This window comes from Hippocampus guttulatus, chromosome 13, assembly GCF_054856545.1.
Source record: "Hippocampus guttulatus isolate MCC_2025c chromosome 13, RoL_Hgut_1.0, whole genome shotgun sequence".
Taxonomy (NCBI): Eukaryota; Metazoa; Chordata; class Actinopteri; order Syngnathiformes; family Syngnathidae; genus Hippocampus; species Hippocampus guttulatus.
The window spans coordinates 5,222,539-5,240,145 of NC_141273.1; the positions used below are offsets into that span (position 1 = coordinate 5,222,539).

Sequence of the window (17,607 nt, forward strand, 5' to 3'; positions counted from 1 at the left end):
AAAATTCGGAAAAACAGCACAAGCTTAAAAACAAAACAAACAAACAAAAAAAGAAATATGAAGTGATTGAATTGGAAGTGTTAATGGAACAGACAAAAACACATTACTGAGTTACAGAGGAGAAATATGTTGCTCTGCTAATTTTGGGGAGCCACCAACCACATAAAAGCCACATTTTGTTTGCTCTAACTCATTTGAGTGAGCGGAGTACAGAGAAAATTTACCCAGGGATGGGGAGAACATGCAAACTCCACACAGGAAGGCCGTAGCCGGAATTGTACCCTGCAACTCTGCACTGTGAGGCCGACGCGCTAACCAATAGTCGACCACCATGCCGCCTGTTTATTTAACCAGCCCGCACAATCGACTTCATCAACTTTGTTTTTTTTGGAGTCATCCATCCATCCATCCATCTTCAGCACATCTGCCTCACAGTTCTGAGGTTCTGGGTTAGAATCTTGTCTCTGGCCTTCCTGTGTGGAATTTGTAAGTTCTCCCCGCGCCTGGGTGAGGTGTGAATAAATTAATAACGAAGACGGTAGAAAGCACAAAACAGTAAAACTAAGATCAAGTCTAAGTCATGCTGAGTCAAAAGCCAAAGAATACAAATGAGTTTTGAGAAGAGTTTTAAAGATGGGCAGCCAGGAGGCTTGCCGAATGTTCAGTGGGAGGTCGTTCCAAAGAGAGGGACCAGCAACGGAAAAGGCTCGATCCCCTCTGAGCCTCCACTTAGTTCCTGTTACCTCTAATAATGTCTGGCCTGCAGACCTGAGGCACCGAGCGGGTGCGTAGGGGCGGAGGAGCTCAGAGAGCTCCGGTGGCGCGAGGCCATTTAAAGATTTGAAAACAAATAATAGGATCTTGAAAAGAACTGTAAAATGTATCGGGAGCCAGTCAAGGGATTCCAGAGTAGGAGTTATGTGCTCCCTCTTTCGATTAACAGTCAAGAGGCAAGCAGCAGCATTCTGGACCAACTGGAGACGCTTGATGGAGGATTGGCTGACTCCAAAGTAAAGTGTATTACAGTAATCTAGCCGGCATGTGACGAAGGCACGAATTACTGTTTCAAAGTGCTCATGAGAAAGGAGATTATATGATGATGATATGAGACTACTCAATATTTGTTGAATATAGTTGAAGTTGTATGGGGAGTTTTTTTTTAACTAGGCGGTCCAACATCAGGGCCCTTTGCTTGAAAAAAAAAAGGTTTGAAAACACTGAATAGACCAACCTAATGCGATAGTGAAACTTTTAGGTGAGGCATTACAACAGACAGCAGTTATTAAGGCTTCCAGCAATAATATTCTTTGAGAGTTGGGCATATGTGTTTCACTTTGGGATAAGGCACCAGCGGGTAGAGAGTAAAAAAGAAAAAAAGAATCTGCAGGCTGCAATACTAAATCTACAGAGTTGGCCTTTAATATTACATAAAGTCCCTGTTGGAGTCGCAGTCCCTGAAAGGACTCAAAAGGTTAACTCGCTGTGTGTGTTTTGAGATGAGAGCACAATATAGACAGAATGAAAGAGGTGAATAATGAGTTTGATTTATGGCTTCTTAAGTCCCCTCAGGCCCCTTCCATCTCTGGGACTTCAGAGGAGATGACATATAAATAGTAGAGAGTAAGCAAAAGCAACCTGGGAGTTGCGCATGATAAAGATATGTAGCCGGCCCCCGTTCATGTCATCTTCTCTCACCCGGGCGATTCATCACAGCTTCAACCGCAGATATCTTGGAAACAAGCAGCACTGAAATATATTGGGGATTTGCTGGCAAGAGTCTGAATAAACGGTGTATGAGTTCATGAGCTGCAGCCACCCACCCATTAATTCCAAGCAGTGTCATTTGTTAACCTGTATTTCACAATATCTCATCCCTGCGCTGAGCTAGCTGATTATATTTATATCCTAAAACAGCTAAGTGGCATCACTAAACGTCAAGTGACCACTTCTCCTTCTTCCTATTCATCATACTCAGGCTTTGAATCCAAATATTTATTTATCCTGAAGGCCACCGTAATTCCCAAGTGGACTGCAAAAATGTTAACAGAGCTGTATGAAATGTAAAATCAATTTTTAGACTATTTTCGAAGGACACATTAGCCTCTGGAGCTCTACTCATTCCCTCGAGATTTCCTCCAATCAACACTCTATATTGTTTACAATGCCAAACATTATATCATAGCAATGGTATTATGCTTGCAGGTGTAATGATTACCACTGTCGCAATTTATGTTTTGGTGCTTCAAGCGTGCATTCGTAAATTAGCATAATGCACAAAGGACAGCCAAAGTTAATGGGAACACGGTTGTGTTGTTTAATTGTGCTTAGGCATTGTATGATGACATGTAACAAACAGACCATGAATGTTGTTGTCACGGTAATCCACTCACCAGATGTCAGGCAATTTATATCACATGCATGGGTCGAATGGGAAAAAAAAACTGTAATAATTTTATTGTTTATTAGTGTTTTTTTTTTTAGGACTGTAAAAAGTCCTTTGTACATTTAAATGTTAAACAACTCTATATACAACTAGCACAATAAAAATAAAAACATTGTCATATTAAAATGGAACATTCTTATCAAAAGGCTGACTCTGGGTTTTTTTTTCATTTTTCCTCTTCATTCTGGCTTTATAGGAATTGCTGCGGATTACATCAATTCATTCAAAGTGATTTAGCTCTAATGTGTTGAATGCTGATGTGTTGATGTGTGTGCTTTGAAAAATACATATTTTAAATGTCAGAATAAAATTAGACGGCAGCACACTGGTCAACTAGTTTGCATGTCGGCCTCACGGTGCAGGGGTGTAGGGTTGGATTCCGGCTCCGGCCTTCCTGTGTGGAGTTTGCATGTTCTCCCGGTGCCTGTGTGGGGAGTTTTTCCGGGTACGCCGGTTGCCTCCCACATTACAAAAACATGCGTGGCAGGTTGATGGAACACTCTAAATTGACCCTTGGTGTGATGTGTGAGTGCGGATGTTTGTTCGTCTGTGTGTGCCCTGCGATTGGCTGGCAACCGGTTCAGGGTGTACCCCGCCAACTGCCCGAAAAGACGGCTGGGATAAGCTCCAGGACGCCCCGTGACCCTTGTGAGGATAAAGCGGATCAGAAAATGGATGGATGGATGGATGGACGGATTCAAATTAGTCACCCATTTTCATACCTTGTTGTACAATGGGTACAACATTGCCACTTTAAATTCAGATAATGCGTTCCAAAAAAATTTTTTTTTAATGTGCACACTATACACCCATTCATTTTCCGCACAGTTTACTGTTATAATTGTGGTCGCTTGAGCCCAACTTTGCTTTGATTTTACCCTTCAGACGTTTAAAAGAAACACTTTCATCTGTCTCTTTTTGCAGATACCTTGTCCCCCCCTGTCAATGTTACCATCAAAGCGGTGAAAGCTAACTCTGCTCTGGTGACATGGGACATCCCCGAGGGAGACCCTGTCATTGGTTTTGCCATCACACAGCAGGTGATTGACATCCAGATACTACAAATGCTGCACGCTCAGTATTTTGTTTAATATAAATACTGGACATGAAGGAGGTTACTTGCACGCATGGACAAACTACTGGAGACAACATAAATATGAGGTTTCGCTTCATCACTGCTGCTTGATGTAATGCCCTGTTCTCCTCGCTGTGTAATTCCGTTCCTCTAGCCTCTAAGATTCATGATGGGAACGAGCGAAGGAGTCGAGGCCTTGTTTGAATGATCAGAAAGTAACTCATCAGAGTGTAATGGGTTTTCTAATATCAAACAGAAATTATTCATTTGCATCACTTCACTAACAGACTCAGGGCAGCAGGAATAATATTAGTGGTAGAATCTCAAAAGTCATAGTAATAAAAACTTACCTGAAATAGTGGGAGACTTAGCTGGCATTCAGCGAATGTGTAAGTGGAATAAAATAAGAACCAGTTTTTACTTTTTTGAACAAGATTTTTGAGTGCCTCTTCGGGAATTTTCATTCATTCTTCAAGAATAACATTTGGGAGGTCTGAGCTTGCTTGCTGAACAAGAGGGAGTGGCTCGCAATATCTATTCGAGTTCATCCAAAAGGTGTTTGATGGCATTAATATCCCTTTAACGATCACATATGGAATCTTGCCCTCGGGAACAGGGAACACTTATGCTATAAAGATAGTTGGGCTAAAGAATTAAGATATCAGGAAACTCAGTAGTGGCGGCCCGGTAGTCCAGTGGTTAGCACGTCGGCTTCACAGTGCAGAGGTACAGGGTTCGATTCCAGCTCCGGCCTCCCTGTGTGGAGTTTGCATGTTCTCCCCGGGCCTGCGTGGGTTTTCTCCGGGTGCTCCGGTTTCCTCCCACATTCCAAAAACATGCATGGCAGGTTGACTGGACGCTCTAAATTGTCCCTAGGTGTGAGTGTGGGCGTGGATGGTTGTTCGTCTCTATGTGCCCCGCGATTGGCTGGCAACTGATTCAGGGTGTCCCCCGCCTACTGCCCGAAGACAGCTGGGATAGGCTCCAGCACCCCCCGCGACCCTAGTGAGGATCAAGCGGTTCGGAAAATGGATGGATGGATGAAACTCAGTAGTTGTCCAGAAGTTGCAATGATCATCTTACGAAGAAATCCATTTTTCTTGAATAAATGTATAAGTGTGCCGTTTAATTTCGTCTTGGAGATGCGTGTTCCTGCAGAATCGAACATTCTTCCACACAACTCTCCTGTATTGTGCGCCAACAGAAGAAAGACGTGCGTATGCTACGATTCATCCAGGAAGTCAACACCACCACACGCTCCTGTACATTATGGGACCTAGAGGAGGAGACAGACTACATTGTGCACGTGCAGTCCATCAGCATGTTTGGGACGAGCCCGCAAAGCGAACCTCTACGCTTCCGAACACCGAAGGAGGCCGAGACTCAGGCTTCTAAGAATAAAGGTAAAGTGTCACGGATCCCATGAATACAAATAGGCTTGCACCGCTTTTTTGTGTTTGTTCTTGAGCCAGAAGTTGCAGAGTGAATTCGGCCTCTTGATGCAATCACGACTGATTTTGTCCAAACACCAATAAAAATCAATATGAACACAAAGCGTGAAATGAAATTTCACAAGAGTGCTCAACACAGCCAAGGGGGGCGTATTCTTCATTGTGTATTGACGTGGCCTCTTCAGGCCACCTTTTTGGCAACCGGCACCGCTGTACAGTTCACCGAAATGAGGGTGAGGAGGGAGCATTTATCAGTTGCCGGGCGGACGAAGCCGCAGCTGCAACGGATGGTAAATCACTGCGCTTTTGGCTGAAGCCTTATCCATAGTATTCGTCCTCATCCTCATCTCATGCGTGACACTCTGCAGGACTCCTCCCTGAAATTGGAGCCAAAGAGAGTTTGAACTTCTTTCACAGTTGCAAGATAGTGTGGAATACAAATGGAAGTAGCATCATTGCCGAAGATTGAACAGACGCGCTTTCCACTACTGAGGCATTAACTCTAGAAGTGTTGTTTCAGGGTTGTTCATGCAAGGAAAATGTTTTTAAATCAATAGCTGGACAGGTTTTGGAACACATTTTTTTCTTGCTTTCTTTCAAGTTTAATTTAGTGTACTGCCTTACACTCATTCATTTGACATTGATCACTTTTAATCCTCTTAAATATTGATTCGCTTTTTTGAAACGAATAAAGATGTGTCACGTTGGGTTTGCACAGATATCACGGAGCGGCCTTCAATTCTCATGTTTTGCACATTTTCCAGCCTAGGCTGGTACTGTAGATGGTTGTACGACAGATAATTCCAGATGGCTTCCTTTTCTGCTTGAAACCTTCACAGAAAATTTTAAATGATGTTCCACTTTGTCATTGCATTAGCAGGATCTTCCAACCTCACAAGAACATGGCAAAAAAAAAGGACTTTTTTTTTTTAATCCTTCCCCAAAATTCAAAATGTAAGTGGAACCTCTGGAGTTGAAAATTGCTTAACCTTTCAGTTCGTTCATTCACTGATTTTCAGAGAGGCAGAATACACCTGGGACTAGTCACCAGTCAGCCGCAGAGCACCAAAAAAGCATTCATATTCCCACCAAATAGTCTTCAATGAACCTACAATGTATGTTTTGGGAAAGTGTAAGGAGGCCAGACTACCCAGAGAGAACCTATGTTGGCATGAGAAGAACATACCTGTACTGTACAAACACCACACAGGATGATAGGGCCCAAAGATTCAACCTCAAACTAAAAAATAAATATTAACGTATTTAAACTTTAACTATTGTCATGAGTGACAGAAGCATTGAGCATAAGAGTTGCAGCAACCTTTTGAGTCGGGCTTCCACTGCACATACCGAAGAATGACCTGTATCAGCTAACAAGATCAAATCTTTTCTCAGGTTTTTGAGACAGCTCTTGTATTGGATCTCATTGTGTTGCGCAAATATCTGTGCTGTTGTGGGAAATGAGTATTTCTGCAGGGACTTTGGCTGTTGTGGTTTAAAAGGGTTACGGTTTGGCCAGTAAAGCCGAAAGAATGAAAAGCCCGAGCACCCTTTGGGCATGTGTGCTTTGATTAGTTATTACTGGGCAACAGAGGCCAATCGATCAGCAGAATTGCGTCTTTCTGAAAGCTACTGGAGCATGGGGTGCATGCTTGCCACGCCGGGGCCTCAAAATGTCACCCAGTGTGAGGGCAGCGCTCTACACTGCGGTGAACTTTATATCAAGGCTGTGACTTCAACAACACTGAGTAATACCAGAAAAGTGGCGGGTTAGTGCCCAAGCACACCTTGGCAGTTGACGGCATTCAGACTATCATTTCTACAACTCGTTGCCATTTCTTGAATCTGCAAATCTCGCCTCTCCCGTTGCAAAGACGATGAGCGATTGGCCCCCAAAATCAGTACAACTCACCACTAAGGATCACAAAAATGGAAACAACAGACTCAGCATCTGTGTAAATCCCCTGACAATTATGTTGCCTTCTAATTCTCACAGACGAAGTCACAATGGAGGAAGTGGGCCAGACCAACCAGTTGAGGGCGGGGGAGCTCATCATCATTGTGGTGGTGCTTATCATGTGGGCAGGTGAGGATCACGTATAATTCTATAGAATGATAGAGACTCTCTCTGAAATTGTTTGTGACTGTTGAACGGTGCTCAAGAAAGAAATGGAATGTTTTTTTGTTGTTTTTACATCACAACAGACTGTATCATTGCCATCTTCAGATACCGTGCACACTCCTTGTCCTGTCAGCGGCATAGGGAAGATGTCAGAGAAATTGCACTTTTGTACCTTGCTGTTAATCTTTTGCAGTGAACCCCGACAATGAGTGGGTCGTAGGAACCAAGAACAAATGTGGTGAAGAGCGAAAATTTCTAACTGATACCCCCCTAAAAAGAAATAATTGCCTATACAACATGGCAATAAAGCACTACCTCTGTCTGAATGAAGCATCGAAATTCACTTCAACATAGTTCCTTGGCACCAAGACGATATAAGAAGATGGCAAAGCAATACTTTTACTGCGGAATTATGGGGGATAGGTTTCACCCCCACCCCCTAAAAAAAAAAAACTGCTCAGTCATAAACATGCGGAGTTCACCGTACCATGTTATGCCTGAAGTGATCTTTTCATAATGCCATCCTTTGTCTATTGGGTAAAAAAAAAGTCAAACATAACCCGATGCAGTTTGATGTTTTCTCTGTTCAAACTTCAAAATAATAAATTATAATTTAATAATAATTGCCCTATTGGAAATAATAGAATTAGATACCTAAAAATTCATTCCCTAGACTAAACCTTTTCTACTTTGAAACAGTTCAACAAAAACAAAAAGTACGATAAATTATCTCAACATAGGGCTGGGCGATAATTCCATATCATTATGTCCCGTCATGGACATGTGATCAATATCAATATAAAATGCTTTCAATAAATGTTTGGATAGAAAAAAAATCAGGAAGCAAACCTGATCCCGGCATTGTGCATGCTGTAGGCAGAGACTACAGTGTGGCATGAGATTTTGTGTCACAATTCCAACCACCTAAGAGGACATTTTGAGCACAAAAGCTCAATAAGCAAGCTCAATGTATTTTTAGCTCATTAATTGGAATGACTTACTATTTGTTTTTTATTTATATAAGTTATTTAGTGTTGGTAATGCTCCTAGATACTGTTCACCCATTGGCGAGAGATGCTTATTTAAGGTTGAATCTGATTGGTCAAAGTCAGCTGAAAACACACAATTCCATATGAAACTTACTGCACATCTTTGTGATACGTATGTATTGCATGGGCCATTATCACAAGAACGATATTTCTTTCATATATTTTGCAGCCTTAACCGCCAGTATTGCAGGCTGTTCTGAGCAGTTTGTGCATTTTGTTGTCTGAAAGCATCTGAGCAAGTTGTGAATTTTGTTCTTTGAAAGGATCTTTACCCTCGGCCAAATAAAGCATGTATATCTTGATTGATTTTCGGCCTCCACACGATAACTGTCGCTCAAAAGCTGATCGAATCGTTTTGGCTGATCGTTTTGATTCTCTGGTTCCCAGGCGTGATCGCTCTCTTCTGTCGCCAGTATGACATCATTAAGGACAATGAGCCCAACAACAACAAGGACAAAGCCAAAACCTCATCAGAGTGCAGCACTCCTGAACACCCGTCAGGGGGTCTGTTGCGCAGTAAGGTATAACCCACCCACACCCTCCTCCCCCGAGGTGCCTCCCCCCCCCCACCTCAACAGTGCCGGGCAGGTGAATGGTGCCGCCCGCCGCGAGACCTTTTTCCACTTGACATTCATGTGCACTCATACAGTGTTTGTCAATGTCAAACAAAAAAACGTCTATGACAATGCCGCCTGTGGTTGGTTAGGATTCCAACAAATGACTCTTCTGTATATTGCCTGCCACCTGCATAATACTCCCCATTATACTGTATGTGCTTCACCTTTGAGGTAATGAGGCATAAGTGAGCGAGAAATCCCAAACAGGGCATTGTAAGTAAGGTCAAAAACGGTATAAACAATTGCAATAAAAAGGACGCGAACCCTTTGGAATTCCCACATTTCTGTATAAATTGGTCATAAAATGTGATCTTAGTGACAAGCAAAGGCAAACAGTTTTCTGTTTTAATTGAGTCAGATCTCTGTCTGAGGCACTAGAAATTTTATATTTTGCACTGTTAAAGTCATTCTATTGTTGATTTACTTTTGGGTCATTTGGGTTGTTGTCCTGTTCCTCCTCTGTTACCCTTTAATTGGCAAATAAATGGTATGAAGTATGGGAATTTGTTTTCCCGTGGATAATCGCAATTTGTCCAGGCCGTGAGGTTGCAAAGCACTCCCAAAGCATGATGATCCCCCCCCCCCCCCACCATGCTTCACATAACATTGTGTGTTCTTAACAGGCGACTCCATTTTAGTTTCATCCGTACACAGAATAGATTAACAGCAACACCTTGGTACATCCGGACTGTCTTGCTTCAGAGCTGTACCACTGATATTTTTCAGACAGCAGTGGTCTCCTCCTGTGATATCCATTCTTGTTTGTTTTACTGATGATAAATCTGTCAACAAAGATGCCATACAATATGTCAGAGGTTTTTAGAGAATCTTTATCAGACGCTCTAGGGTTCTTCTTCACCTCGTTGAACATCTCCGCTGTGCTCTTACAGTCATCTCTACAGGACCTCCATTTGTAGGGAGGGCAGGAACAGTGTGAAATTTATTGACCCTCTGTCTTAGCACATAGACTAATGAACAGATGGGCTTTTAGAAATACTTTTGTAACGCTTTCGAGCTTCATGCAAGACAACAACTTTTAATTATGCATCTCCTGAGATTTATTTATTTTTTTTAGTGCGAGGAATGATTCACATCAGGCAGTGCTTCTTGAAAATGGCAAACTCAAAACTGATGTGCCATTTCAATCGTGCAACATTGACTGGAGTCAAGGTTGGCTGACTCCCGACTCTGAATAGCTCTTGGAGACGAGCTCCCGTACATTTTCCATTTACATTTATAGAATAATGTGGTATTAGTTTCAGATGACTGTGTTTGTTGTTGCCGTGACTGTTTTGAAGATCAGATCGTTGAGACATTGTGATTGATGAGACAGTAGACGAAGATGAGCCGAGTCAAAAAAAACTCTAATTAACGGCTCGACCGCTACATGTTTTTGATATGTTGGCACCATAGCAGCTCCTCTCAAACTGGAACCGGAAGTCATGCCCCCAGCAAAGTATGAAAAGTGCCATAACGTAATTGCATCACGTTTATCCAAAGGCAAACCAACATGTAATTGGTTCTTCCTTGAGAAATGTGCCAACTGCTCCGAGTTATGTTGTTATCCTCAAACACCGAAATTCACAAACTAACTATGGTAGCTAAGTGACTAAGAGACAAAGAAACAGCAATGATCAACCATGTACATAAACAAACAATCCTTCTGATCTTCACATTTTTGCGCTTGCACAAGTTAATAATCACAAAGTGGTTATCTTGCTGTAATTTCATGATGATGTATGCTTTATTAAGTCATATTCAGTAATCCCCTTGATTAGAGTCCAATGGTTTCTACATTACTTGAAGTTGTTGCATTGAAATAAGCGAATTAAATAACGTATAGCAGAGAATTTCCCACCTCTGTCCTTCAATGCTTAGAGGGAATCAAGCATCTTCTGAAGAACCAAGGAAACATTTGCGGAAAGCATACTTGACATTTCCAAACACCCACCGCGTCATCAAGTAATCAGCTTCAGGCTAAATTGAAATATGGCTTCAATGTGGCTCCATTTGTGCATGACTGCAGCAAACACGCTCGGGCTCTTGCAAACAATGCAAACACGAGTGTGACAGTCGTTTTTGCCAATGTACAGTATATATCAGCCTAAATCAAGCAAAACAAAAAGCCCTTCATCGTTGAATACATAAGCAGCACAAGAGGCATCCTCATGCTCATTGTTTAATTCCTGAGAGCCCTTCCAGGATCTTCAATCATTTCATTTCCTCTTCTCCCACAGTTCTCCAAAAACAACAACAGGATGCCATCTGTCAACATCATTGAAGTGTGACTGTCTTCCCTATATACTAGAGACTTGGTCTTCTCACAAACCAGCAGGCCCTTTTAGGCAAATCTGCTTGTCAAGATGCATCCCTTGCCGCGGGCCTGCTAAAGAAGCAAAGCTTGCGGGACTCCAGGGATTTAGGAACAACTTGGCCAGCATAAGAAGAGATCCCAAAGTGGAGCGACTTCAGGGAGAGTTGAGCGGATTTGCCATGATTAACAACTACGGTACCTTGGGGGAGGCAGAGATTAGGGCCAAATGGTCCTGGCAGTGGACAGACTGCTGATAAAGCAACCCCTTGGACCAATGTCGATAAAGCTGAGCCAGAGACCTTTTCATCCACTCTCCCATTTCTTCTCTGTCTCTTAGTGGGTCGTGATTTGACCGTACATACAGTGTGTGAGGGGTTCCCACTGTGTCTAAATGTTCCTTTGTGGCGTAATTTAATCCCACCATCGAGATGTTGTATTGTTCTAACATTCTTTAATCCAATGTATTTTTCTTTTTATGAGTGAGAATTACTAATTTATCATTCAAGTGCTGTTTTGTTCCACCATGTATTGTCAGTACATTTATATTCTTCTTCGACCTCATCAAGATAGAACGCGCTGCCGTCTTGCGGGGAATATATGTCTGGCGCGCTTGTTTTCCCCCCTCAGGGAATCCAGACTGCACCTGGCTGAGTTCGGAGCGATTTCTAAAAATGAACTGTGATGACGCTGTCGCAGCTTCCAAGGGATAGCTCACTGCTAAAGTTTGCTGTCACGTTGGGTCACATTTTCCTTTGTAACTTCTCCTTGTCTCATTTGTGTTTTTAATAGATTCTGATTCTTGACATTCCACATCCTTGAATGAGGTGTCTTTATTTATCTTTTAGGGTGATGGATCTCAGCATCCTGGGTGAAAAGAGGACTTGACCCAATGTGTTTCTTCTGAATAATGAATTCTAAAAGAGTCTCGGATACGTCTACAGAGAAGTGGCCTTTGTAGAGACACTAGACGGCATTCCTTAAGCAATAACATCTCTAAGCCCCACCACATGGGGGCAAGGACTTCATGTGCAATGGGGTCACGTTCTGTAGAAAAACAACACACACATGTAACCTCTAGGCATGCAATGTTGAGACAAATGAACATTGTGACAAATAGTCGTGAGTACAACGGGCCTCTTGCTTTCTTGTAATGAACAGGTGTCATCAAGGCATAAGGGCTTTTCATGACAATTTTCAGTTCCAAATTAGAATGTATCCCTAGGCTGTTATACATACAAATATGGTGTATTGTAAACTGAGTGGAAACTAGAATTGCAGTATTTAGTATTGACTTTGGGGGCCTATTGTGCTTCTTTCAGTTTATTATTTTTGGACTTTCTCTAGGTAGGATTGTTGAAAGTTAAATAAACGTGATCATGAATTTAGACTGCCCATTCAGGCAGCCTCATTTGCATTAGATGTCAAAAATATGCCCTATCACCACCCCACACCCGAAAAAAATATTTCTCTTGATTAGCCAACCTCTAAATGTAGCAAGGGTCCTTTAACATGATAAAGCCATGGCCCATCACACTCAAGAACTCAAGTCGTAGTTTTACAAAAGGTAATTTGAAGTTGAACCCTTTCTACTTTCTACTTACTACAATGGACAGCTTATCAGGTTATCAGGTTACTGGTTTTCATTATTGGTGCAGGAAAGGGTTAAATCTTGTTTTTATGAAGTAGAATTTCTTTGGCAATTCATTGGCAAGCCAGAGGGCTGATTCCAACCCATGTGTACTACAGGATATCGAGATTAAACATTTTACTTATTGATGAGACGGACAGCCCATCTAATTGCATCTCTCATACATATGCCATTATATTTTTCTTAAATTTTGTAACATGAGTGTGTGTGTGTGTGTGTGTGTACTGTAAACAGAAAAAATACAGTTGCAAGACCAGACTGAGTCATTCTTAAATATTTAATGTGTAAATACATGTAATATTATCGGAGCCCGTAATGAGTTATGGCAATTGTGAATGCCAGCTTTAGTACTGTGCAAAAGTCTTAAAGGCCACTCGTATATTCGCTGATTATGTAATGCTACAATTGCAAAATTTATACAAGTGCAAACAATGTTGAAAAAAAACATAGCTGAATGGAATGGACCCTAATTTATACATGGGGCACCAGATCACTGGCAGCTCCGTTGTTTATGCAATTCATAAAATCTATATCGGTCCTCCTATTTACTGTTTTACGAGGCTAAAACCGCTTCTTAAAATGACAGGGAGGCAAGAGGTGGACTAAGACCTTTGCAAGTGCATTTTGAAACATAACACGGTGGTCCTATTGGTGAAATATGTATTTTCTTTGTGTGTGCGCTTTACTCTTTATGTCTGACTAATAATAATCGTTTCATAGCATCTATCAATTGTATGTGTTTATATTATATATTTTGAGCTGTTAATGTTCAACAGGAGTGGAAGAAGTCGTTTACTAGCTTGAATCTTAAATTACATTGTGTTGTCGGACTGCGCACACAACAATAATACAACTTTTTTTAACCCATACGATCCTAATCTTTGTCTTTTTTTACGTTGGAAAAAATATTGACCCCATTTCATTACAAAACGATGATGCTGGTCAAAACACAACAATGATTGCAGGGCGTTGCACGAATGTAGTCACTTACCGGTAGCTGACCTATAGGGTCCATGCTATATTATACTGTAGTGGAAGAACAAAGCGATAAAATTAGTCTGATGGTTACACTTGAGCGGAGAGAGACTGCACTGATGACGGCTGCGGTGACAGCCTTTTATCAGTTCGGTTTTTTCCTTTTTTTATTTATTTATTTTTTTAATGAGGACTCTGACAAGAGCTCACTCATTTTCTGTTTCGGCCAATAGTGGCTTTGGAGAACACCGGCATTGAGCTCCAATTGAAGGGTACCTGACCTGAAAACAGTGTTCCATCTGCACTGGGCAGAAAAATCTGAGCTCTTTAGCTTTGTCATACTGTAGAGGGTTAAATTAATTTTCTCTATTTCAATTAATAGCATCCACTCAGATAAACAGCAGCCATTTTGTACAATATCAAAAATAATCACAGCAATATTATGTGAGGCCACAACTAAAAGTATTCCGACCATGGCAAAATGGAAATTGCATGAAAAAGGACAGAAATGTGTGTTTAAAAAACAGAACAAGACATAAAGATTCTTTGAAATTGTTTGATAAGGACAAGGGTTAAGAATATTTTTTTAACCCTTTCAGGGACAGCGGTGACTACGTTGGTCAGCTTATCATGTTGTCAGGTTACAGGTTATCATTATTGGTGCATGAAAGGCTTAAAATGTTCAAAACAACAATAAAAAATGGCACTGACTACATTAGAAAAACACGATTTTCACTCACAATATGTTGTAGCTTCATGTTGTACAAGTAGTGATCCGTAATTGGTTTTACACATGGGGTGGATTCATGAAGCTTGTCAGAATGTTCCACACATTTGTTGTTCTAAAGCATAAACATTTGCTCTTTGACAAAACACTCATTTATATTCAATTTGTGTACAGATGTAGGAGTGTACAGCTCATGTGGAGGTGCTGTATTTGATTTGAGCAGGTTGCATATGTTGACACCCATTGAATATTGCTGTTCTACAAATATTTTCCAAAACCAGAATCGATCGTGCTCGTGTCTTGAATAATGTCTTTGAAGCGCTTTGGTGAAAGCTTTTTTTGAGATGCTGGGACCTCGCTTTGAATGCAACCATCCCACATGCTTTTCGCTCCCATCAGTTTATTGAACACGTGTTTTATAGGAATTCGAAAACGTGTCTGGAAACAAAGTCACCACTGAGACAAATCAGCCTGTTTCAGTCGTGAACAACGAAAGTGGACCAAGAAGCATGGTTAAAGAATAAAAAATGCTTTCTTAATCCAAGCATATTTCTATTTATTGTATAACGTGTATGGCAGTTGTTGCTTCATGAGGGCTAGCATGGTTTAAATAAACTGATCTGCACAAGGTGACACGACTTCAATTATGAAGTATCTGGTGTGTGCTTACTTGTGTTGGCTTCAAATAAAGTATCAAATATTTTCTCCAAATAACAGTCTGAATTCTTTCATGCGGGACAATGTTTGGTGGGATGTAAAATTTGCTCTGCTGCCGTCTCAATCTCTCTGGTCATAAGGCAACAGTTCTGTTGTTGGGCTCATGGAGAAAAAGTGCATGAATCCAAGAAGATTCTATAAATAATACATTTGAAGCTTGGGATTCCCGAGGCATTAACTGTCAGACTTCTCAGATAACTCAATCTGATAAATAAGAAACATGTCAACAAGTTTCGGCCTGCAGGCAGCAGGGATCTTGAACAGGCCGGCCTTTTAGATAGGTCGGCTAATGTGTGAGACAGCTATGTGAACAACAAGTGACCCAAGCTATTAAAGCACACTATATCCATAAAAGGTATGGAAAAACAAATAATTAGCCTTTTCAGTATCCTCCCCATTCATCCAATGAAATTAATATTCTAATAATGTAATTTATACCTGTTGAAAACATTTGAGAAAAGCATACCTAAATGTGAAATGGCAAGGACAAATCTGAATTGAGAAAATGATCATCCATAAGGTGTGCCCTGTGACTGCCTGGCAACCAGTTCAGAGGTTATTCCACCTTTCGCCCAAAGTCAGCTGGGATAGACTCCAGCAATTCCCGCAACCCTATCCAACATTATCTTTTAAGCACATTGCACCTTGTGGATTAAATGCACTGTATGAATAAAGCTAGACTCACATACATACATGTATGTAGAAATAAACCTATTCAATAGCATGAAAGAAGACCTTCATGAAAACTTGAATAGAAAGACCGTCCATCCATCCATCCATTTTCCGATCCGTTTTATCCTCACAAGGGTCACCGGGGGGCACCCTGAACCGGTTGGCAGCCAATCGCAGGGCACACAGAGACAAACAACCATCCACGCTCACACTCACACCTATTGTTAAATATCCAGAATTCTGTTGTTAAAATATTTGCCTCCACAGATATGTCTGTTCAGTGTTCTAGAAAGGGAGATGTGGTAATAGCTGTTATGCTTTTACTTTGAAAGCACCTAACAGTATGTATGCTGGCCCAAAATGTCGTTAGTTTATGAGGTCTAGGCAGAAGTGTGTGCGACTACTGCTAGAGTTAGGTCGATAATAAACTATTGCTTGCTTGAAACCGACTGCATCTTATTTACCCACATTACGACACCTATGACAAATTTGGAATGTTCCACTAACTCGCCATGTATGTTTTTGAAATGTGGGAGGAAACTGGAGCACAGTACCCAGAGAAAACCCACGCAGGCACGCGGAGAACATGCAAACCCCACACAGGAAGGCCGGAGCCGAAATCGAACACTACACCTCTGCAATGTGACGCAGACGTGCTAACCAGTCGTCGGGCGTGCTAACCAGTCTTCCACCGTGCTATTGCGATTAGTTTCCTACAAAGCTGATGGCTTGATCCTGCAATGTGTGTGTTGAGCCTATCAATAAAAGCATGTCAGTTAAAACGGGATTGTATGTCATTCCCACACTATTACATCTCTGCCATCTGTCACATTAGTTAAATAAGGGGAAAACGTGTAAATACAGAAGGACCTGGAGGAAGTGCTACCTTAGCTATGACAAAACGCGGTCCTACATCTCCCCCTGCTGATGTTAATGTGGAAACCTCAGGCCTGCTGTCCTGATTCAAAGCTATCTGGGTTGGTGAAAGAGCAAAACAAGATGTGCTTGGAGAAAGAATTTCCCCAAATGTGTGATGACATTATTAGTACAGTCGGAATTTGTCAGTGTCCTTAGCTGCAACATTAGCATGGTCACAATTGTTACGTTTCTGTAAACAGAAGCTTACAAAGCCCCAAGTAATGTGTAGCTTTACATTATTCCTCGGCCATATTCAGCCCTGGAGTTTCATGGCTCAGACCGGCCCACTTCATATTTAAATATGTGCTTTTCATGTATTTCAGTTTTTGATAATACATTTCTAGGCGGCCCGGTGGGCCAGTGGTTAGTGCGTCAAACTCACACTGCAGAGGTAATCTGCATCTTAAATCTGCTCACAATTAAAATCATCTTGTCTTGGTTTCATATTTTTGATCAGAAGACAGATAGGATAGGCTCCAGCACGCATGAGGATAAGCAGATCAGGTGTTGGATGAATGTTTTATTTAGTTACTTTTATTTTTTTTGAGTGCTTTTTACTTTTACCTGAGCGATACTATTCTAAAATAACAGTACTCTTATTTGAGTACCAGTTTAGGCTACCTTGCCCATCTATGTTAAAAGCAGGGAAAAACGTTTGCCTGTTAGTTGGAAATTTTATCAACAAAATAAAAGCATCGGCTAATGTAGACACTAAACTGAGTCGTTTAATCTCTACAAATATCGCAAGATGGGACATTATGATTATTGGAGAGATGGAAAAACCTAAAAGTCGCAATTGCACTTGATCGAAAATATAAGAAATATCCATTTTATTTTGAGAAGAACTATCTCAACCCAGAGACACAGTGGCGGACCGTG

General features: G+C 41.3%; 1 protein-coding gene across 1 annotated transcript in view; it reads left to right on the forward strand.

Moving 5' to 3' along the window:
• Positions 1–15,135, forward strand: part of fndc5a (fibronectin type III domain containing 5a) — a 28,055-nt gene extending 12,920 nt beyond the window's left edge. The window contains exons 2-6 of the mRNA XM_086128140.1: positions 3,368–3,483; positions 4,723–4,921; positions 6,966–7,055; positions 8,528–8,661; positions 10,995–15,135. Of these exons, the coding sequence (XP_085984266.1) occupies positions 3,368–3,483; positions 4,723–4,921; positions 6,966–7,055; positions 8,528–8,661; positions 10,995–11,045 (590 nt within the window). The 3' untranslated portion in view covers positions 11,046–15,135. The remainder of the gene's footprint in view (positions 1–3,367; positions 3,484–4,722; positions 4,922–6,965; positions 7,056–8,527; positions 8,662–10,994) is intronic.
• Positions 15,136–17,607: the final 2,472 nt, after the last annotated feature.